The sequence below is a fragment of the Quercus suber genome, unplaced genomic scaffold (assembly GCF_002906115.3).
Source record: "Quercus suber isolate HL8 unplaced genomic scaffold, Cork oak 2.0 scaffold_14, whole genome shotgun sequence".
Classification (NCBI taxonomy): Eukaryota; Viridiplantae; Streptophyta; class Magnoliopsida; order Fagales; family Fagaceae; genus Quercus; species Quercus suber.
Window position 1 is genome coordinate 1,582,326 of NW_027069479.1, and position 25,259 is coordinate 1,607,584.

A 25,259-nucleotide genomic window follows, 5' to 3' on the forward strand; every position below is an offset into this window, starting at 1 on the left:
TGGTTCTTTTTTTTTTTTTTCTTCTTTCTTCTCTTTTCACTTTCTGGGTTGATCTTTTTTTTTTTTTTCCTTCTTTCTTTCTATTCTCCTTTCTTTTCTGAGCTTGGTTCTTTTTTTTTTTTTTTTCTTCTTTTTTTCTCTTTCACTTTCTGGGTTGATTCTTTTTTTTTTTTTTTTTTTCCTTCTTTTCTTTCTATTCTCCTTTCTTTTCTTTTCTTTTCACGTTGGTTTTGGTGTTTGGTTTCTGGGCTTGGTTTTTTTTTTTTTTCCTTCTTTTCTTTCCTTTTCACTGGGTTTCCATTTTTTTTTTTTCTTCTTCTCTTCACTGGGTTCGGTCTTCAGTTCTCCTTTTTTTTTTTTTTTTCACTGGGTCGGGTTTCTGGGTTTTTTTTTTTTTTTTTTTTTTTTTCCTGATTGGCCACATTTTGTTGTTGTTGTTGTTGATGCCGCTGTTGCTGTTGCTGTTTTCGTTATTGTGGTTGGAGCTGGGTTCGGGTCTGTGTTTGGGAAAGTTATCAGGGGTTAAGGAGGGAAAATTAGAACAGAAAAAATTGTGGGGCCCACAAAACAGTTTTTTTCTGATCAAATGACAGGCATGGGACCCATAAATAGTGTGAAAAATATTGAATGATGGAAATTGAGTGATGGTGCCAACGAGTGTAGTATTTAGAGTGATGGGTGATGAGTGATGAGTTATGAGTGATGAGTGATGATGATGATTTGAAAATTAGTGACGAAAATTGAGTGATGAAATTTTGAAGCCAAACAGCCTCTTAGATTTTAATTACTCAAACCTTGTCATCCAAACACACCATAAAGATACACATATATGACCAAACAAAGAAAATCAATGGAAATCTTAACCTTAATACATTACTTGAATAATATAAAGATTAATTCATCAATACAAAATTGATAGTGCTAACAGTACAACATCTCTTCAAAGAAAAAAAAGAAAAAAAAAATCAACACAACATATTGATTTTATTTTTTTTGATGAGTACATACTGAAATTTTGTTTAGCAAGATTAATGGATGCAAACACTAACAACATAAAAAGAAGAGAACACCCTACAGCCACAATAGAAGCTGAGAAAGAAAAGGCCGATCCATCATCCATGGCTGGCGATGGAGCAATCTCGTCCTCATAAGCACAAGCTCTCATCCACTGTGATCAAAACATTGCACCGAGCCAAATGGCTGTAACCAAGGAAACCATCATGGAGGCCAATAGGCGATAATGGCAGTGACACAAAACTTAATTAGCAATTGAGATATATATGTTGGTGACACTTTTGGACTTGGTAATATTTATAGTGTGATTTGCTAAAAGAAAGAAGAAAAGATTTATTAAAAGGGTTAAAAAGTAAGGGGACTTCAGGTTGCCATTCATTTAAATAGTCTCATATGCCAAGTTGTGTCTCATACTACATTTGTGATTTGTGTAGAGAATATTAGAATGTGTTTAAAAGATTCCTTATGCCCTAAATATCATGATGACCAATAGGCCAATGCTGCAACTAGAGAAGTATTAAGTTTGTGAAAGGGTGGTTTCAATTAGCTCAATTCAATAGAAATAGAAATTGAGTTTTTCTTTTATATATATATATACATATATAAATCTATTAACATCTTAGAGCCTGTTAAAATGGAAGTCTAATATTTATTGTTGTTACGTTCTTATTAAGTCACATTAGCGTAGTATTTTGGTTCACTTTGATTTATTCCAGTCCACTTTGATCCATTTGGTTTACTTTGGTCTATTTCCATCCATTTTGGTTCAATTTGGTTTATTCGGTTCAGTTTGATCTATTTTGGTCATATTTGATCCAATTAGGTCCAATTTGGTCCAAATAGGCCCACTTCGGTCCACTTTGGAGTATTTGGTCCATTTAAATCTAATTCGGTCTATTTTGGTCTAGTCCGAAGAATGAGAAATTTAAAACTTTAAAATTTTAGTTTTTTTTTGGATTTTTTTAGAATATAACTATAAAACCCAAAAAATATCATTAGTTAGGCAACATTTCAAAGCAATTAGGTTTCTAACAATTCGAGTCCAGAGGACTCGATTTTGGAGAGCTGAGCTGGACAAGCTTTTTACGTAGGCCTGGAAATTGAGTTCATTGGACTTGGTTTTTGTACAAGAAAATCGAGTCTGCTGGACTCGGTTTTTGTTCAAACACAAACACTATGTATGAATAACTTAACCCCTGTTTTACTCTCCACAAAACATAGCACCGAATCACTGAAATTATGCCAAGTAAAATGGACCACTAAAAATTCTTTGTATAAATTCTTTGTGTTAAGTGTGGTTTTGGGGTTTGGGTCAGAGACTACTAAAATGGACCACTTCTTAATTCACAAAGGAAAAAATCAAAGGAAAATAAAAGAAATCCTCATGTATGGCATGTATAAAATAGGACAAAATTCGGAATAAAAATTAAAAGGGACCCCTGGATGTTTTCATTTGCAAATCAATACATGTCGGCATGCCGCAATAGCTTCTAATAATTTCTCTCTTTACATTGCACACTTGGGAATTAAAATTAGTAAATTACTCATCTCAGATTTTCTTTTATTATTATTATTTATTTGTAGAGTCAAATTAGAATGCTTTGCAGCCACGGTAAAAAAAATTAGAATGCTTGGCATAATTTCAGTGATTCGGTATGCTCTGTTTTGTGGAGAGTAAAACAAAGGTTAAGTTATTCATGCGTGGTGTCCGTATGTGAACAAAAACCGAGTCCAACAGACTCGATTTTCTTGTACAAAAACCGAGTCCAATGAACTCGATTTCCAGGCCTACGTGAAAAACTTGTCCAGCTCAGCTCTCCAAAATCGAGTCCTCTGGACTCGAATTGTTAGAAACCCAATTACTTTCAAACGTTGCCTAACTAATGATATTGTTTGGATTTTATAGTTATATTCTAAAAAATCTAAAAAATCCTTTTTTTTTTAAGAAGAAAAAGTTTTAGTTGTACCAAAAAAATTAGAAAAATAAAATTCATAATAATAATATTTAGAAGAATATGGACCGCTTCAAAAAAAAAATATATCAATAAAAAACACTAAAAATAATAAAATTATATAATATATATTTTTGTAAAAATAGAGAGATAGAAATTACTTTTAGAAATTGTTTAATTTTAAGGGAGAACAAATTATTTACAATAAAATNCTGTAGCAAAATAATTTTAAATGTGTGAATAGTGGTGTGAGACCTAAATTTATATTGAAATCTGTGTTTGAATGACTTTTGTGGGTCCGTGAATAGTATTCAATTTTAAAACATTGCCGTAGGTCTTCATTTTAAACATGAACAGTAGCCATGGGAAACACAAAACGCAGATGTGGAAACACATCGTGCAATCCAACTCACACTAAGTGTGCATTTGCCAACAGGATAAATTATATTTCAGCTGCATTTGGCTTTTTTTGGTCACACGACATTGTTCATGGACTACCAAATTCAGCAAAAAGCGCATACCGATGTATTTTTGGTCCTACAGCACTATTCACACTTTAAAAATTATTTTGTATATATATATATTCAGTGATAAGTTTTTAATTTTTTGCAAATAAGTAGTATCTCAACAAGCTCTAAAGTGTTGATTAAGCCATTTATGAGAACTTCTACAGATATAAAAAATGCCTTAGAGCATTCTCATCAGGTGTATCAAATGCCAAATATTTGGCATTTGACACACCAATACAAAAAACAGAGCATCATGAGGTGTGCTATATGTGCTAAAAATTTGAGATATGCTATAGTTACACTTTCATTTTTGACATGGTGCGGACTGGAATGCCAAACACTGTTTGGCTTATTTAATTTTTTTTTTTCTCTCTCTCTCTCCTCTTCATTTATCACTCTTTCTTCTCTCTCTTTATTTTTCTTCTTTCTTTCTCCGCCTCACTTCATCTTCTCAGTTTCACCTCTTTTCCTTTTTTTTTTTTCTTCTCTTTCTTTCTCTAGAACCCCACCCTCCCTTTTTCTTTCTTTTTTTCCCCTATTTCTTTTATGTCACTTTCTCTCGTGCCTTCTCTTTCTCTTTTTTTTCCCCTGTCACTCTCCCTCTCTGTCTTTTTTTTTTATTTTTTATTTTTTTATTTTTTTATTTTTATCGGCCTCCCTGTCACTATCACAGCCCACTGCCGTGGAGTTTGGCCTTGCCCTGGAGTTCAGCCTCACCGCTGAGCGCCGTCGCCGTGGAGTGATCTATTCTGATCTCCCTTTTTTTTTTTCTTTTTCCTTTGGTTGTGGATTCCATGTGATTGTGATTATGGCTGTGCTTGGGTATGGTAGTGGCCGGATGTGCTATGTATGGGGGTTTGTTGAAGATTTTGAGTTTTTTTTTTCCTCATTTGTTGTGGTTTTTGGATTTGGAATTGTTGGAGGATCGGTGACTGTGGTGTAGTTTGTGCGGTGTTGTAACGGTGTTGTGTTGTGGCGGTGGTTGTAGCGTGGTTGTTGGTTCTTGGTGGGTGGCGACTGCCACTGGGCTCTGTGATTGTATATTGTTGGTTTTAAGTAAATATATTATTTTAATGTGTAATAAATATTATTTAATGTATAAAATTGAAAATAGAACATATGATAAATGGTATGTTGTAAAATGATGTGTTAAAATGATAAAATAAGTTTTTGGTGTGTCAAAATGACATTTTTTTTGAGAGAAGCTGATGAGAATGCTCTTATCTCATTAGACTCACTTTGTTTCACGTGGGTTATTTTATTTATTTGGTGAGGTGATGGGGTGGAGACGTTTTTCTCTTCAATAAGTTGAATTCTTAAAAATTACTCTTTTATTCTAAAAAAGTTACAATTAAAAGATCTCTTTACATTTTTTTTATTTTTTTGTGTGGAAAATTGTACTTTGAAGTTTAAACATCTAATTTAGGAATAAAATAAATAAATCTTGTAATTTTAATAGTAACATTATTTTTTTTTTTTTGAAAAGTAACAAATTAGTTACTCTTTTTTTTTTAATATAATTTTATTTTATAAAAATTTTATTGCTTACAACAAGGGAGGAGGGACCAAGCTTTTCTGTGATAACACTGAATCAAAAGTCTCTTGGTCACTAAACACAGTTACTTGGATAGTTGATTTTGTGCTGAAGTTTCTTTTTCCAGTTATTAAATTCATTCGTAACGGTTGTTCCAACTTCCAAGATCAGAAAATAATGAAAATAGTCTTTATGTGATAATTGGGGCATTTCCCAGGAAGTGTCATATGTTTTGTGTTCTTGCACTTTTAAAGGCTGAATAGAATGGATTTTTTTGCAGCCTATTAGTATGGGTCCTCATCAAAATTTTCCCCAGACCAAATGCATGTTCCGTGGCTTAGTCTTTGTCTCTACTCTATGCTAGCCAGCCACTTATCCAACAAAGAGGATAACAAACAGGTTTAGAAGTGGGATAAATGTTGTGCATACACATGTGAGTAAAATCTTACATTAAATATATGCTAATGACAAGCGTGGGTAGTTAATATAACATGGAAAAAACTTTAAGATGTTTTAAGGACATTGATTTACGAAATTTTTATGGGGAAAAAAACAATTAATTTTTTTGACATTTTTTTAATATTTTTGTGAAAATGGTGTCAAAACTTTTCTAAAATAGTTTATTAATAATTGCCTAAAGGGTAGCATTAACATGACCCATATAACATAGTTAGTTCCAAACAAAAATAGGTTCAAGCTTTTGCATTAAATAATGTTCCTATATATTATGTTTTGGAGTGTCCCTAAAACAATATATAAATTTGATAATTTAGATTAAGATCCTCAAGAAGGCTATAAAATTCCTAAAACCTTAATCAACACAAAAATCCAATATACTGATTTTTACAATGGTTGAATACAATTTTCTGATTTATTGTTCGTATGAGTATTGCATTAAAATGTTATGTAATGTTATATTAGTTACTCAATTAGAAGTCTTCCCTAATCGTTATCCCAACAAGTAAATTAACCATGATTTAAAAAAAAAAATCTATAAATTGAATAATTTAATTGGATTGAGATCTTCAAATGGGCTATAAAATTCCTAAAACCTTAACTAACATGATAAAATCTAAAATACTCATTTTACAATGGATGAATAAAATTTTAGGAGTTACTTTTCATATGAGTAATGCATTCAAATGTTGAGAAAGGAATTTTCTGAAAATATATGATTTTAACAACATTTGAAAAGCATGCACAACTTGTACAAAAAATAAATTAAAAAGAAGTCATGCATAATCCAAGATTTTATAACCTATTAGAATGTTTTTCCATAGTATCAATCATTCATGCATAGTACGTGCATAAAAGAAATATATAAAAAACTCTAAGAAAGAAAAGTTAAAAGGAAATCTAAGAGAAGATTAGACCAAAAAATTAGTAATATATTCTCATTAATCTTGTAAATATTCTTCTTCTTGAAGCTCCCTCTTTCTTCAATTTCCCATTTTCTCTCTTCATAAATATCTAAATCTAGTGCAAGTAGTAGGCCACAAATGACACAAGAGAAGCACCAACCAAAGAACCAACAGCAGGCAAGCCAGCTGAGGCTCCACTGCTTGGTCCAGCTGCAGGTGCAGCCTGTGCAGGTGCCGAGCTGGTGAGCTCGTATGATGATGGTATTGATGAGCCAACACTGCACTAAGTGAGGCAGCGGCGAAGAGCACAGCACAAGCGCTTCTTCATCTCCATTGTGGTGAAGCGTGATCGGCAAGAAACTCAGATACAGATAATTTGAAGAGTTTTCACCTATTGATGCCTTTAGAATTCGCAGCCTATTCAATGAGTTGGGTTGAGAGGCATATATAGGGAGAGGGTGAGCTTTTTTTGGAATGAAAGGTTGTGTTGTTTGATTTCTTAGCCTTCTATATTTAACAATTTTGTTTTGGAAGGACTTCATTTACGCGGGTTGTTTTTACATATCAGAATCATCTAGAATTTTTAGAGTAACTATATGAAATTCTTAAAATATTGTTCATCTATTGTGAAATGAGTGGATTAAATTTTGTTACGTATGCGTTTGATATTGACTTAAAAAATTAGTTTTATTTTTTTTATTTTACTATTTAGCTTATTTTTGCTACTATTTATAGATTTCATTGCACTTTTTGGTATCATTCATGGGTCTAACTATACTATTTCAGTTACTTTTTAGTTTTATCTACAGTACTTTTAGTAAAAAATTTTCAGTTTAAGCTAAATAAGTTATTCCCAAACGGACCCTTAATATGTATTTAAATTATTGACGAAAAGACAAAATCAAATCCAATCACTTCAAAATGAATTGATAGAATTTTAGGAACTATATGGTGCTTTACCCTAACAACTTTCGAGGATGTTAATCTATTTTTACATGTACGAGGATGTTAAAATGAAAGTGATTTAGCTTATTGGTTTAAGCGTGTTTTGTGGTAATGTTTGTTAGAGCAAAACGGGTGGAATAGAGAATTAAATGATTAAGAGAGATTGAGATCAGAAGCAATATCTAGGGTATAGCTTTAGATTGTTGAAATTGAGAGTTGATTCTCAATCATTGAATAAAAAAATGAAAAAAGTTATAAAAAAAAATTCAAGTTAAAAAAGAAAGAGTAGTAAAACTTTGTTGTGAGTGAAAATGGTGTAACTGCAATGAGTGCAATACCCTAGTAATTGCACCCAATCCAAGTCCAATTAAGGGTGAATTAAAAATAACATTCTAGACGAAAAATTTAGACAGTCATTGAAGTCAACCATGCGTGAGAGCAGGGTACAGTTGGTGAGAGTTCCATAGTATATAGAAAGCATGTTTAAGGCAAGGCAAAGAGGTGAACCATGTTGTTTGAAGCATCCAAGTGAGATTGGGACTGCATATATATTACATGAATCAGTTATTTGTGTGGTCATGTACAATGCTGAGATGACTAGACTCTCCAAAGAATGACATAGGGCCTCGAGCCAATATATATATATATATATATATATATAAACAATGGGCATGGGCCCAATAAAAAAAAAATCTATAAGAATAAATAGATATAAATAACTATTTTAGTCATTTGCTTTCACCATGGCTAATTACTTATATATCGTGGTTTTGTTTTTTTCATATTCGTTGGGGATGATTTGTACTTAGAGAGTGTCCTTGTTAGAGTTATATTAGCGCCCATGAGTCATGGGCTGATATATCTCTAAGAGTCCTCTAAGTCGTATGCCTTTTAGCTGATCAACAAAGGGAATAGATCGCAGTTGTAAGGTACCCTAAAGAAAATGGTAATGAAAAAAATGACAATTGAAGTGAATTTTACTACGCAGAAGATCCCACTCAATTTGCCGTTCTGCTACTAGGTACTGCTTCTATATTTAGAGAATAAATTGATTTCTTAGTGAAGTAAGAGCATCCACAATAGTGGAGCTAAAAATTTAGCTATTTGACATTATAAAAAGTTACTTTATTTATTTTACCTACTCACATGCTGCAACAGTGGATCTATTTTAGTTTTTAACACAATAAAATAATATAAACATCATAATAAAATAATATATCTACTACAATAAATAACAATCACAACCATCTGAAACCGCTATCGCTGCCACTACCGCCACTGCCACCGACTCTTCCACTGCCAACGCCAATGCCACTGCTGACTCTTCCACCATCACTGTCACTACCACCACCGCCATCGCAACCGCTACCACCACTGCAACCGCCACCATAAAAAAAATTATTTTTTTCTCTCACAAATATTAGATAGTAATAATCTACCACTTAAAATTTATTGCAAAAATATTGTGGTAACATTTTTTAATTTTAATTTCTTATTATTCTTTATTTTATTTTTCCCATTATCTTATTTGGTTTCATCCAAATACACGTTTCTTTATTTTCTTTTCTTTTTTCCTCTTTTTTTTCTCCTCCACACACGTATACTCCTCTTATCTCCTCCACATGCTTTAGCTTTGTCTCTCAAAGGTAAAGTGAATCCCATCCAAAGCACCACAGAACCAAAAACCAAAACCAAATTCCAAACCCTTTTTGAGCAAAAAGCAACAGAAATCAAATAATAAAAAACAAGACCCCCAAATCTTTCCCACAATTCCAACCACAAGAACCACTTCTCAAAAACCTGCCATGATTTGATCCCTCAACTCCACCCCAAATGGGTTTTTCCTCAAAACCCTTTCCCCTTATCCTTTATTCTCTGATTTTCCTTACCAATTTGGAGCTTATCCCACTTGCCAAATCTGTTTCTAATACAGATTTAGTTTACAAGGGGTGTGCAAAGCAAGCCTTTTTAGATCCAACTGGGGTTTACTCACAAATACTCTAGCAGAGAGATAGGGGCGGAGAACGAAGAGAACAATTGGCGTTGTCGGCATTGGGCAGGGGCTTGGGTCGGCGGCGAGTGGAGGAATTGAAGCTTGCAACAGGAAGAAATGAAGAGTGTGAGGACCGACTGAGGGGAGAAAGGAGCAACAGGTAGAAATGGGAAAGGACGAGAAAGAAAAAAAAATTCTGACCATCAGTGTGAACACAAAATAAAATAATATATATTTTTTTACCTTTGAACTACAGTGCACATCTATCTTTAGATGTGCACTGTAGCTGAGAAGCCAAATGTTTTTGCTATAGCTCCACTGCTGCAGCTCCAATTTTGTGATTGGTGGTGCTAAAAATAGCAATATAGCTATTTAGCACCACTGTTGTGAATGCTCTAAGAAGCAAACTATCGTTACTTGATCAAGTACTAAGGTTAAATATCGTGTCGTAGATTACACCACTATTGAACACATTTGTTTGCACTCTCTTAACAAGCACATGACATCTCTATTTCTACCATCACATCAATTTACTGTGATACTCAAAGTGCTATTTAGATGTCAAGAGTTTTGTAATTTAATGACATAGTAATTCTCTTTTATTAAGAGAGCCTGTGTTTGAATTTCTCATTTCATCACTTCTATTTGTAACTGTAAAAAAATTCAAAAACGAAAAAAAAAATAGGGCTATATTAGTTTTTTTTTTGAGAGAAAATGTAGAGCTATATTTAGATTGGTCACAATAACTTTTTTTTTTTTAATTATATGAAAGGACACAACATATTAAGATTGATTGTTATTAAAAACCACATAAAATTTTATCAATTAAACTAATTAGGAGTTAGGATGCACGCTTATATGTAGAATTGGAGATTCCCTCACAGTCGAATCATTATGTACATTTTACCAAAAACAAAAGAGAATAGAATACTCCGTACAAAAAGTATAGTTTAATTATCTCGTTTCCTAAATGTGACATTAGTTTAATTGTTTTCAATCACATAAAAAAAAAAAAAAAAAGAGTTTAATTGTTTTTAAAGTTTTCAATCCAGGTAGTTGGCATCAATTTTATATGTCAAAGATTCTGTTCGAACCCATTGGCATAAATTTTAATACATCATATTCTGTATTTTATAGTTAGACTAATTTAAGGGTTCTGAGAATGGGTGCTTTTAAGGCATTTGTTAATAGATTATTTAAAAAATTTTTGATATTATTTTTATGGAAAATATAAAAAGTTGGGAAAAAATTTTAAAAATTTTCTATAAAAGTTTTTGGGTAAACTGCGTATTTGATTTCTATCATTTACATCATATTTCAATTTGGTCCCTAACCTTTCAACTGTGTCAATTTCATCTCTAACCTTTAATACTATGTTACCTTAGTCCTTATTGTTATCTCTTAGATGGATTAGATTGACACGACACTGAAATGTTAGAGACCAAATTGACATAATTGAAAAAGTATAAATTAAATTAAAATATGATATAAAAAATAGAAATGATAGTTTTTACCAAAAATATTTTTTAAAATATTTTCTAATACAATTTCCTTAGGTATCAGTATCAATTAACTTTTCCCATTATTTAAAGCTCCACTAATGGATTCTAGGATTATTTGAATGGTAGTTGTATAGGTTTGGTACAGCCAAATCCGCACGACTGTTTGAAAGTAAAACCCCAACCCCGACATATCTTTATCAGCTCAGTAAAAGCTCAATATCCTATTGGTTGATTGATCATAAAAGACAATAAATGTACGATTAATAATTGAATTGTGCTTATATAAGAACAGTTTCATTTCTCTGCCTTTTCATTTCCATGATAACTTCCACAATTTTGCACCTTTGGGCATGATAAATTTGTAAAATTCTTGTTCTTATAACTTTTTTTTTTTAGCTGGGTCTTGTTCTTATAACTTATATAAGTATATATTCCCAAGTCTTTGTTGAAACAAGATGAAATTGGAATTTTGACTTGGGCATACATACTTGAATGTTTCATTTCAAATGCTATCTAGCATCAGTTTCATTTCCCATCTCTATATCATGGCTAACTCCATCACAGTCAAGNAACAATGGCATGGTCGGCCACAATAAAAAAAAATCTATAAGAATAAATAGGTATAAAAAATATTTTAGAGCATTCACATCAGCTCTTCTAAATTTTTTGTCTATTTACATGAAAAAACCTCATCTTTTTATTTTACACTATCACTTTTACAAAACACTCACATCAGTTTATCTATTTACACAGATATTTCAATAAAATATTATTCTACACAATGTTTTTATTATTTCCTCAACTACTTCACCTATATATGCGCCCTCTCTCTCTTTCTGAACAGATCACCTCTCTCTCTCTCTTCTCTCTCTTTCTCTCTCTCTCTCTTTTCTTCCTTCTTGTGTTGGTGAGGAACCAGTTTATTTTGGCTTTAATGCTGGAGGTCTTACTCGTTTGGAATATCCAGTGTCCACAACATATTTTGGAAATTGCATTGGGTTTGGCAGGGGAATGGCAAAGATGAATGAGTTACTAGAAGAAGATGGAATTATAGTTGCAGCTGAAGTGTTTGGAAACACTGTTAAGAGGTTAGACAAATCATTTTTTGGAGGGGCAGAGAAGTGGATTTCAGATTGGGAGGTGATGTTTGGATCTGAGCTGCATGTTATGGTTTCTGGGTCTCCAAAGTTGGATCTTTACGAGACTGATTTTGGGTGGGGGAGACCCAAAAAGATTGAGGAGATTTCAATTGACACTACCAGAGCCATTTCATTGACTGAGAGTAGAGATTTGGAGGGTGGCATTGAGGTTGGCTTAGCCCTACCTAAACCTGAGATGGATGCTTTTGTTACTTTGTACACTGAAGGTCTCAAGGCCCTTCCTTGATTCACTCTTGCTTCGATGTAAGTCTAGGATCACCAAAGTTTTTCTCAATTGCTTGTGCCTACTGTGATTCATGTATATAATCAATGAGTTGTGAAAAAATTTGTATCCTAGCATTGCTCTTCTTTCTTCAGGCTTGAGTGTGCAACATGTCCCTTATTTCTTTTCTGGGTAAGATGCTTAACATGTTCTAATTTGACCATATTTGCATTTGGGAATACACTTTACAAAGAGGACCCCACGAAGACATGTTCCAGTCAAAGTTTCAATAATTATGTTCCTTTCACCATGATTATTCATTGGCACAACTCAGCAGTATTACTTTGTTATTTTTTGAAAATAACTTAGCAGTATTTTTCTAAGGTTAGGCAGGGGAGGATCCATGTCAAATTCCTTAAAATTTTCTCACTATTTTAAGATAAGAATCTACTTTTTAGCTTCACCTCCTTTAAAAATGCTCTTACCTTATTTCTTATCATTTGTGGGTGAGAACATTTGTTTTACTCAAGGACCTTGTACAAAGTACTATGCTACATAGCCATATTTGTCAGTCATTAGAGGCTGGTCTTGTTAGATTTGAGATCGTTTTTAGAGTCAAGTTCGGAATTCAATACCAACACAAAGAAGACCAAGTTTATCACTTATCATTGCATTTTTAAGCCCAAAAAGGAATTAAAGCCTAAACTTCAAGGGCATGCAGACAAAGGTACTTTGATTTATATCTAATGGTAAAGCAGATAACAACATAGTGTAGAATCTGTAGATCCATCAGTAAAACAACATTTTATTTTTTTTGCTAATATCAGTAAAACAACATTTAAGTAACTTTTTACTCCCAAAAAAAATAAAAATAAATAAAGTAACTTGTGTTCAACAATATAGTAACAATAATTATAAAAAATAAAATGAAATAGAATAACAATAACACGATATATAAGTCCAGCAGTAATAAAACATATGAATCCAACAGCTGTTAGCATAAATTTTTTATAAAATGAGAGTAAATTTGAGTGTGATAAAGCGAAAGGGCATGATTACCAGTGATGCACAAGAGTAAACTGGTTAGTTTCTATTGTCAATCACTAGCCAAAGTGGAGTGGGCTTTTCCCACATAAACACTTTTCTTTGCTTGACGGGGTTTCGAGGGAAGTGAAGTGAAAGAAGGAAAATAAGTGGTTTTTTTTTTTTTTTTTATTTGAAGCTAACTGAAAATGGATGCGCGCTACTAGCGCAGCTCGCTTCGCTTTTGTTGCGGAGTGGGTACTTGCCCTTAGTAGGGTGGGGGAAAGGGCATTTCCATCACGAAGAAGGATTCAATCCAGCCACAAGTTCCCCTATGGCAACCTTGTTACGACTTCACCCTAGTCGAAGACCCCACCGTGTACACCAATAAGACCACCAAAAACCTTTGCGGCACTAGTGGTACATAGAAGTCTATAATAATTTAAACCCTATAGTTTTAAAAATAATAAATTAAACTATACAGTTTTTAAAAATAACAATTAAATTTTATATTTAAAAAAAAAATGTTATAAACTAAACTCAAATATTACAAATTAACCCCTATTATTACAAATTAAACCCCTAGCCTATGTTGAATCTCTAATACAATGTCATTACACTTAAATAAGCGGACATTTAATTTGAAATTTTTAAAAAGGTTTACTAAAGATTATATGTTAGTAAATCATTTTTTTAAATAAAAATTTATTGGAAATTGAAAAAATTATCAAAAAAGTTTGACAACTTTTTCAATTCTCGATAAAAATTTTCTTAAAATGTATTGTTAATATATGCTCTAAGGGCATACATTAATCAGACCCATTTTTAAAATATCGGGTTTAATTTGTTGCTTCTAAAACAATAGGCTTAATTTGTACTTTTTAAACCTCAATGTTTATTCGTTTCTTTTAAAATTATAATGCTTAAAATTTAATTTTGTATATTATATTTTATTTTTGCTAAAATGTACAGAGTGATCATGATTGTACTATAAGGCCATTCAAGCTCTATATGTATCCCATGCTACTCGAGTTAGAGCATAAGCTAGCAAAATGCTTTCGACCATTGGACTCTCACCATATATGGTACAATATTCCACTATTTCACGTAATAGCATGACGCTTGTATTGCCCTCTCACAAAATGTTCATAATTTTAGTTACTCCCATTTGGCTCGCCACTACTACATAAATCATTTTTGCTTTCTTTCTCTTGATACTAAAATATGGATTCTTCGCATGTCCCTCCCCCTCCCTCCCTTCTCTCTCTCCAGGTCCATCCCGGGAATCAAAAATCAAGATTTATTTTATCTAATATCAAATGCTAGTTACAAGCAAATAGAGCACCTTTTAGAAATATCAAATACTGTTGCATAAATCGTAAATACATGAATGTAACGTACTAAAAAAAAAATCTTTATCCTAATGGAATAAGTAACAAAGTAACTCTTCCGCCCATTACCACTAACTAAGCAACACCCCCCCCCAAAAAAAAAGGTTTTGGGTGCTTTTTGAATTTAGAAAACTACATGACCATGTTATTAGTTTCTTTCTTCTTATTCATTTTTTTTTTAAGACAGTAAATCTTTTATATTAAAATGCGGCAGTGCTTATAAAGTGTAAAGCAAAAATAAGCCAAGGCAATAATTCACATATTAGTAAAAGCTGATAAGGTCTTTGGCACTACATTGTGAATAGCAACTAGCAAGTATCACGTTTTGATAAGTGAGTGCATGAGGACCCATAAAATTTGTTCGATAGTGAGATATATGCCTTAAAATTTTGAAAGAGTTTACAAATGAAATAAATTCATATGGCTCACATGAGATTAGAGTACTTGTTGGGCCACCTCCTTGGACTTATCTTGCCAATTGCCTGGTCTAGCTATATTAAAAAACTGAGGATATCTCGAAAGGATAACAACAAAAATTTCGTACAGATTTTTACTTTTGAGGGACAGCCTGTGGAGTATGGACTATGGAGTTCTCTAAAAAAAATTCCCAAGACTCGTAGTAAATTGAATTCATTGCTTCATAGAATCCTCCAATGATTTTTTTTAATCATATTCAATCATTAGCTTACAAATCTATATTATTTTATTCCTCTACATAATTAGTTAGGCATTTCATTCATCTAACATTCCCATACATGTATGACATTCTAGTTTTTTTTTTTTTTTAATATGATGACATTCTAATTAATAAGTATGTTTGAGGTCCTTTTTTTTTTCACTCTTAGGTCACGTGGCATAATCTCATTAGTCAACTCATGCCATCTCAAGCATGATTTTTTTTTTTAAAATGATAGGTTTTGGGCCAAGCTCATTATTGAAGCCCAACATTCATCAAACTACATCATTGGGCTTTTTTTCCTGAAATTCTTCATTTAAATGAGTCAGGTTATGGCCAAAAATTCCATTAACTTCATGAATCAGGCTTACTGCCCATATTTTTTTACATCACAAGATGGGCTTATAGTTTATATTATTTTCTCGCTTAACAAATTGGGTTCATTGACTCATTTTTTTATTGTTACTTATGGTCTATTTGTTTCCTCAATGAATTAAAGCTCACAGTCCATATTATTTCTCTCGTCCCCTCATGTCCCCCCCCCCCCTTTTTTTATCATATCTTCATCTATCACATAAAACTACCTTGTTGTCCAAGCTCAAATACACTTAAAATAAAAATATTTTAAAAAAATTAATTAAAAAAAAAAAAAAAACCACTTATTTCCTTCTTTCACTTCACTTCCCTCGAAACCCGTCAAGCAAAGAAAAGTGTTTATGTGGGAAAAGCCCACTCCACTTGGCTAGTGATTGACAATAGAAACTAACCAGTTTACTCTTGTGCATCACTGGTAATCATGCCTTTCGCTTTATCACACTCAAATTTACTCTCATTATTATAAAAATTTATGCTAACAGCTGTTGGATTCATATGTTTTATTACTGCTGGACTTATATATCGTGTTATTGTTATTCTATTTCATTTTATTTTTATATTAGTTACTATATTGTTGAACACAAGTTACTTTATTTATTTTTTTTTTTTGGGAGTAAAAAGTTACTTAAATGTTGTTTTACTGATATTAGCAAAAAAAATAAAATGTTGTTTTACTGATGGATCTACAGATTCTACACTATGTTTGTTATCTGCTTTACCATTAGATATAATCAAAGTACCTTTGTCTGCATGCCCTTGAAGTTTAGGCTTTAATTCCTTTTTGGGCTTAAAAATGCAATGATAAGTGATAAACTTGGTCTTCTTTGTTGGTATTGAATTCCGAACTTGACTCTAAAAACGATCTCAAATCTAACAAGACCAGCCTCTAATGACTGACAAATATGGCTATAAAAGCTTGACTTATAGGGGCGCGCTAGGGATTAAAATATAATTATTTTAATAGAATAAAGTACTTTTTTTTGTTATTGAAAAGAATAGAATAAATTACTTTGTACAAAAAGCATAGTTTAATTATTTCCCAACTTCATCACGCTTCCTACATGAAACATGTGACATTAATTTAATTATTTCCCAAGTCCAAGTTACCATCTAACTATTTGGCATCAATTTTATTTTTATATCTAAGTTTCCTTCTACCTGGTTGGCATCAATTTTATATGCATCATGTTCTGCATTTTCCATTTTTATACGTGTAAAAACAAGTTATCCAATTCCCTTTTTGGTATAGGCAAACCATGGGTACCACCGAGTCCTGTATAGTATGACTTACTGAGTCAGTCCTGTTGTGCGTATTAGGCAATAATCAGTCATTCTTCTCTCTCTCTCTCTCTCTCTCTCTCTCTCTCTCTCTCACCCATGGCAAAATCCTCCACAATCAAAGTTCTTGAGCACTGCAATGTATCTCCCCCACTCAATTCAGCTTCACCAATCTCACTCCCTCTAACATTCTTAGACATACCATGGCTATTTTTCTCTCCAAGCCAACCATTGTTTTTCTATGATTATCCCTACACCACTTCTCATTTCACATCCAGAACCCTCCCAAACCTCAAGAACTCCCTTTCCCTCACTCTTCAACACTTCTATCCCTTAGCTGGGAACCTCACAATGTCACACTTTGAGCCATGCAAGCCAGAGATTATATATAGCCAAGGTGACTCGGTTTCCTTAACTATTGCTGAGTCAAATGGGCATTTTAACCATCTCTCTAGCAATTATCCAAGAGATGTGAATGAGTTTCACTCACTTGTGCCCCAACTAGATGATAAGCAAGTGCTTATTCCTTTGCTAGCTATTCAAGTTACAGTTTTTCCAAAGGCAGGCATTTGTATAGGACTTGCTTACCAACATGTTGTAGCTGATGGAAGGACTTTCAACAATTTCATGAAGACTTGGGCCTCATTTTGTAGCTTTGGTGACTCTTTCTCTATGAAATCATTACCTAGTTATGATAGGAAGGTCATTGTGGATGCACTTGGGCTAGAGGATATTTTCTTGAAGGAGTGGTGGAGAAGAAAATCTTTAAAAGATATTGTTATTGGAAGTGAAGCCAATGTAGATTTGTCCAACATGGTGAGAGCAACATTTGTGGTGGGCTTGAGTGACATGAATAGGATCAAATCATGGACTATTGCTAAATGCAATGAGGAAAAAAAGTCACTCCCGGTTCATTTATCAGCCTATGTCCTAACATGTGCATTTATATGGATTTGTTTGGTTAAGGCCCAAGAGGATGTCAATGAGAAATGTTGTGGGGAGGATCCAAATTACTTCGGGTTCATTGCAGGTGGTATTGCCCGTTTGGACTTTCCGGTACCCGCTTCATATTTTGGTAATTGTGTTGGTTTTGGTCGATCGATGGCGATTAGGAAGGAGCTAATGGGAGAAGATGGGGTTGTTGTTGCGGCAAGAGCTATTGGAAGTACTGTGAAGACATTGGATAAGGCAATTTTTGGAGATGCAAAGAAGTGGATCTCGGATTGGAAGGTGTTATTCGGGTCGGCTCTCAATGTTATGGTTGCCGGGTCACCAAAATTGGATCTTTATGAAACGGATTTTGGGTGGGGAAGAGCCAAGAAGATAGAGCAGATTTCAATTGATTGCATGAGAGCTATTTCACTCACTGAGAGTAGGGATGTGGAGGGTGGCATTGAGGTAGGCCTATCTCTACCCAAAACTAAAATGGATGCTTTCACCACTTTCTTCACCCAAGGCCTCAGGGCTTTTCCATGATTTATCTATTTTTAAGCAACCCATGATTTATTCTAGTTAAAGAATTCACTTGTTGGATTCATAATTAATGTTTAAGTAAGAACTCCCTCTGGAAAAAAAAAAAGAAAAAAAAGAAAAAAAGAAAAAAGAAAAAAAAGAAAAGAAAAAAACGAGTTCATTATTTAAAAAGGCTTGTACATAGGGCAAGACAACTGCTATTATCATTTTAGTTTTAGTAATTAATAATGTGTCTTTTGAATGCTACTCTTCAAGTTGTTGTTGTTGTTGTTGTTTTATTTTTATTTTTATTTTATTAAACAACTTCAAGTAAATATATATATAAAAGCAGAGACCTCATGCGGGAGTGCATGAGATCATGCCATGTGGCGCTCTAATTTTGCTTTTAGTTTTTTTTTACCTCTTTTTATTAAGTATTTTTTACTGTTACTCAAAATATCACATTAACTTATTTTTACTGTAACCTCATTAATTGATTAAGTTTACACCACAACTTTTTTTTTTTTTTTTTTTTTTTTTTTTTTATTTTTTCNTTAACATGAACTCATTACTACCAAAATTCTATAACAATTATGCTATAATATATGTATAATATTCTCAAAACCATCAGTAGAATGTGATGTTTATAAGAATTGTAGCAAAAGTGCATTACCTGAACTATGCTAATCTTATTTAAATGGTTAAAAATTAACTCTTTTTATTGAGACCATAGTCCTAGAGACAAAAGTCCAAGGTTAAGTTCTTTTGTTTTTGTGATAAATTGCCAGTAGTGGAGCGTAATGCTCTAAGAGCCTGTTTGGATTGAGAGGGAAAACAGGGAAAGTGGAGGAGAGTAGAGTAGAGTTGGTTGAAAATAAGTTAATTTTGGGCCAAATCTACTTTATTCACCCTCCCTCTCCTTCAATCCAAACGGACCATAAAGTAGAGACCTTATACTGGAGTGCATGAGGTCATGTCATGTGGCGCTCTAATTTTGCATTTAGCATTTGTTACCTTTTTTCATTAAGTGTTTTTTTTTACTGTTACCAAAAATATCACATTAACTTATTTTTACTGTTATCTCATTAATTGACTAAGCTTACACTGCACCTTCCTCTTTTCTTCATGTCTTTTAGGGTTTAGCATACCCGCCATTTTAGTATTTTAAAAAAAAGTACCAAAAAAAAAAAATTTAAGGACTAATATAACTAACCCGATAAGGTACTAGAGAGAGATAGAGAGACACAAAAATATTTTTGATTGTTAAATAGAACGCATTGTTTCACAATTACCAAAATTAAAAAAAAAAAATTGAGATTAACAAAACATTTGTAAGAGAGAAAAGAAAGGAATCTAAGGGGCCACCACTATCGTCATCCTGGTTGGCCTCCCACCACCATTAAGCTAGCGAAACCTCTACATGTTTTTTTTTTTTTTTGGGTTAACTCTAACCATGAACTCATTACTACCAAAATTCTATAACAATTATGCTATAATATATGTATAACATTCTCAAAACCATCAGTAGGATATGATGTTTATAAGAACTGTAGCAAAAGTGCATTACCTAAACTATGCTAACCTTATTTAAATGGTTAAAAATGAACTCTTTTTATTGAGATCATACTCTTAGAGACAAAAGTCCAGGGTTAAGTTCTTTCGTTTTTGTACAGATAAATTGCCAGTGGCGGAGCGTAATGCTTTAAGGGCCCGTTTGGATTGAGAGGGGAAGGAGGGAGAGTGGAGGAGAGTAGAGTAGAGTTGGCTAAAAATAAGCTAATTTTTGGTCAAATCCGCTCTACTCCCCCTCAATCCAAATGACCATAAAACATTGAAAGATAATCACAAGCAGCATATGCAATTAGTGCTTTCCTAAGTCCAACACATTCTTTCTTCTATTTTTGCCCAATCAAAATAAGTGATTCCCCTATTTAACTTCAAGTGAGTTCGTGCTTCTTTTTTGTTTTATTGCAGTCATTCATAATTTGCAGTGTTAAAGATAAAAATTATGTTAATGGAAAAAAAAAAAAAAAAAAAAAGAGACCTCATGCAAGAGTGCATGAGGTCTTGCCATATGGTGCTCTAATTTTACATTTAACATTTTTTTACCTCTTTTTATTAAGTATTTTTTTATTGTTACCCAAAAGTTTACATTAACTTATATTTTACTGTTATCTCATTAATCTCTCATTGATTGCCTTAGCTTATTCCACGCATTTTCTCTCTTCTTCAATTCTTTTGGCATACCCACCATTTTAGAATTAAAAACAAAAGAAAAAAATAATAATTAGGGACTAATACTAATAACTAACCATGTTCTCTCTCAAAAAAAAAAACTAACAATGTAAGGCACTAGGTAGAGATAGAGAAACATAAAAATATTGTTGACAGTTAAATGAAATGCATTTTTTCATTATTACCAAAATAAAATACTTGAGTTTGACAAAGCATTTGTAAGAGGAATCTGAGGGGCCGCCACCTCTTTCATATTGGCCTCTCCCCACCCTCAAGCCGTCAAAATCTCTATGGGTAATTTTTTTTACCATAGTTTTAAATCATTTATATGACACATGCATATACACTTGCTTACACTATCTATTAATGTCGCATTATCGATGAGTGGAAGGCAGCGAGAGAGTTGGACGTATTTTCATTTCATGGTATGCAATATGTGAATACAATACAGATTAGTTGATTTTCATGGTCTTATTACTCTTTTGTATTTATTTTTGGTTTCATGATTTAAAAAGAAAAATTAAACTTACATTGAGAAGACTACAAATGTGCAGTGAAGTTACTAATCTAATTTTTAATATTTTAAAATGTATATGTTTCTTTACTCAAATTTAGATTATTTTTTCATTTAAATATATGTATAACATTTTCCAAAAACATCTTACATAAAATATTACAAAATTATCTGTGCATCACACGGGAAACTTACTAGTTGTTTAATAATGCTCCAAGGCATTTGTCCTTGAATGATTCCCTCAATAGAAAGTACTATTTGAATTCCTACTAACATATCTGTAATTCTGAGTAAATAATTAAAACAATGTTGTTCCTATATATATATATATATATATATCCTGCAAGCATGCATATGTAACATCCATTCCATTCATTACATTGGTGTAAGAGTAAGACTTAGATACAATACTTAAGTACTGTTCATTAGGTTCATTTTTTAAAATTCTGTCATGTGGTTTTTTTTTTTCCTATGGATGGAAGTATATTTTTTAAGTTAAGTAGCCACATGACAGAATTTTAAGAGAAGAACCTAAGAAACAGCATTTAAAATATTGTACGTAAGTTTTGTCTTTAGTGTAATACATATGATATGGTGCACATATTTTATTTAGCATAAAAAAACTCCTACTCCTTATAAAAAAAAAAAAAAAAAACTCCTAGTCTAATGATTAAAAGAAAGAAATCTAGTTTGTAATGCAGTGACTTTCGAAGCCATGCATCTCTCTTTGATTAATTCCCAACTTCTTAATAGAAAGTATTATGTAAGCTACTAGTTCTATTTTTGGTGTGGTAAATATGTAAGTTACTGCTTTATATTAGTTAAGTCTCCAACTAATATAAACTACCGACATGCTGGTTGGACTTGGGACAACATATCTCAGGACATTGTTTCGAGTTCTCTACTAAGAGCATGTTGCGACTCTTTGTATTGGTTAGGATGTTATTATGGTCATGTTTAGGTAGGAAAGCCACGTTTGCCACTTCTTTCTTACTATTTTTCTATTATCCTTAAAAAAAAGTCTCTAGCTAAGATTTGTACATAAGATAAGTGTTGAGGAGATCACAATTTAGCTCTCTACAACCATTTTAAAAATAGGCTTGTGGGACATTATGTTGAATGCCATAAAAGATATGAGTGTCTTTTTTATATCATTTATTGATTTTAAGGTGAAATAACATAGCTCATAGTTTGACAAATGATATTAAAGCCAAGGTTATGGGATTGAGTCATGGGAGTGTCATTGTGAGGGATGAATTGTTGAGGAGTCCACAATTCAACTCCCTACAGCTACTTTAAAAATAGGCCCACAGAGCGTGATATCAAATGCGATAAAAAATTTGAGTGTGTTTTCATCATCACTAATTGGTTTTTAAGTAGAATGACACAACTTACTGTCCAACGATAAAGTTGTTAGTACATGAGATGTAATATAGCATCTCATATGAATACTTTAGCCAGTGCCAAATGGGAGGGATCATTCCTTTCATTAAAGAGGGAAGAGAAGGACCACGAGGACTCAGCAGTCAGGAATCCGTAAGCTTTTTAGTTTGTTTCTAACCATTCATAGTAATCAACGATTCAACAATGATATTTTCGTTTTTAGTGACTCTTTTTCTTTTTCGTTTTGATTTTTTGTTTTTGTTTATATATATATATATATATTTAAAGTTTACATAGCATAGTTTTTTTTAGAGAGTTTCAACTTATGACGTTCGCTCTTGATGATGCTCTTTATTATCAAATTAAGACACCAATTGGTTTTTGGTGTAGATAGGGATTGAATTCTAGATCTCTTATTCAACTATAAGAGACTTTATTAGTTAAGCTAATTGGAATCCACTACCTTTACGTAGATTTGAAGTTGAATTAATTCATATAAAATGTATAGATTAATATAATATTTTCCACCCAAAAGCTCCTCTTGAAAAGTCTTTTCATACTTTCTCTTCCAATAAACAGAAATCCGATTATAAATCTTTTTCATATTTTTATATATTCCATTTCAATTTTAATTTCATTCAAAGATAACGAATCCTTTTGCCAAACTTCAGTGTCTCAATAGGTAAAGCATCATATTATGCTAACATGTTGCAAATAGGCATTGCCTTTTGACGGAGATGCTTCATCTTTCACCATTGCTTTGGGTTAGAATAATTATATTTTATTCAACTATGTATAAACTGTACAAAAAAAAAAAGAAAAAGAAAAAAGAAGTCTATATAGAAGCGCACACTCTATGAGTAGATTAGAAGAAATATCACCACAAAAGAAACATTACCATGAATTCTTGGTGTGATGGTTACTTCATAAATACAAGTGTTTGTGAGGGTGGAGGCTTCACAAGAGAGCTTCACACACATATATTTAGATTATGTTAGAGAAAAATTCTATCTTAGATTAAAAAAAGAAAAGTGAAACACAAGTTCCGTGCTAAATTACCAATTTGTCCAAAGCTTAAACAATTAGAAAATAGTGAACTTAATTATTTAACCATAATTCTAACATTTAATACAATTTAAGATGGGTTGGACTGAGCCTCTAGATGAACCTAAAACTTGTAATTTAACAGCCCCATTCAAATTTAAGATGTGTTGTCGAAAACCAACTTGAGTTTAGATACAAGAATAGGATCATAGAATTGACCAAATGGATGAAATTTGGTGAACATTTCGGGTAGTTGATCATGAAAGGGAATATTTGCAACTGTTAAGTACTATAAAGTTGGTGACGATGAAATTGAATAAATTAAGTGACAACAGCTCAAACTGTCCTTGGTTCGCTCAGGAAAGGCATTATTGTGTCTGATCTGTATTGTGCTTCAATTATTGGCTTATTGCATTAGATAGGAGTGGCAGAAAACGAAGAAACTCCTATATCTTGAAGAAGCCATCGCAGCCACAGCAGATCAAATGTAGTATTAGAAAGCACTTTGTATTTTGCATTTTGTCCTAGTGCCACCGCATTACGCTTAATCCTGTCGAGCTATAGTCTTCGAACGGAGTCATTTTGAGTTATCTTATAGGTAAAACAGGTCAACACAAAATTCGCCAATTTATTAATCGTGTCAAAGTGGGCGAACCAGCCTTAACATGAACATTTGACATTGGACACAAACTTGCGAAAAATCTTATCTTGTTCACGGGTCCAATCAAATATATATTGACACTCTTAATATGTGCACTAAACAAAAATGTAAAAAAGAAAAAAAAAGAAAAAAGAAGAGCCTAAAATAAGAGAGAGAGAGAGAGAGAGAGAGAGAGAGAGAGAGCATGGCTAAACGCTTTTTGTTCTGTTTTGTTTGTTTTATCTCTTTCTTCTGATCTTCGGCTGAATTGGCCGACAACTATAGCACAAATGACAAACCACAGGGCCAGAAGTCTCTTTCTCTTTCACATTAAGAATTCTTATTACTCGGATGTATATAACGCGGCCAACCAATAACCAAGAAATACGCCAGCAAAAGCAGCCATTGCATGTAATGTTTGAATGCTAATCCACCGTCTACACTTTGATACATACAGCCCAACGAATGTCAATCATAAACTGTGTAAATGAAAAGCACTTGCAATCTACTTTCCTTTTCCTACACTTCTATTATACATTATTTTAACTAAAATTGACTTCAAGTAATGGTTAAATTTTAATGAAGTAACGTGTTATGTGTGTAATAGACATTACCCATAAATTTTTTTTCTCTTCATACACACTCTTGTTACACAGTATTGTTATCAAATATTATTACAACTATTTTATTATTAATGAAATAATAATAATAATAATGTGTGACACTTGAGTTTTAATTAACTCAACTACTGAAGTCTCTCAGCTAGTTACCATCAAATGAAAACAAATTAGATTTAAATTTCACCTATACTAAAAAGAAATTTATTAATGTCTTAACAAATTCTATCTTGATAGATGTGAGCAATCATTATGAGTTGATATCATATGTTTCAAAATTATGTATATATATATATATAATATAGAAATGAAGTCTAGCTTTTAATTTTACTACTAGCTTGTAACCCTATGCATATGCATGAAAACTTTTTTTTTTTAATTAATTTTTTTAAATTTTTTTATGCAAGATATAATTTCTACTCTAGCCTAATCTAAGTGTATATGTATGTGAAGTTTCCT

General features: G+C 32.4%; 1 protein-coding gene across 1 annotated transcript; it reads left to right on the forward strand.

Moving 5' to 3' along the window:
• Positions 1-17,014: 17,014 nt before the first annotated feature.
• LOC112036458 (anthocyanin 5-aromatic acyltransferase) lies at positions 17,015-18,391 on the forward strand. The gene has a single exon (XM_024069249.2). The coding sequence runs from the start codon at positions 17,015-17,017 to the stop codon at positions 18,389-18,391; it is 1,377 nt and encodes a 458-aa protein (XP_023925017.2).
• Positions 18,392-25,259: the final 6,868 nt, after the last annotated feature.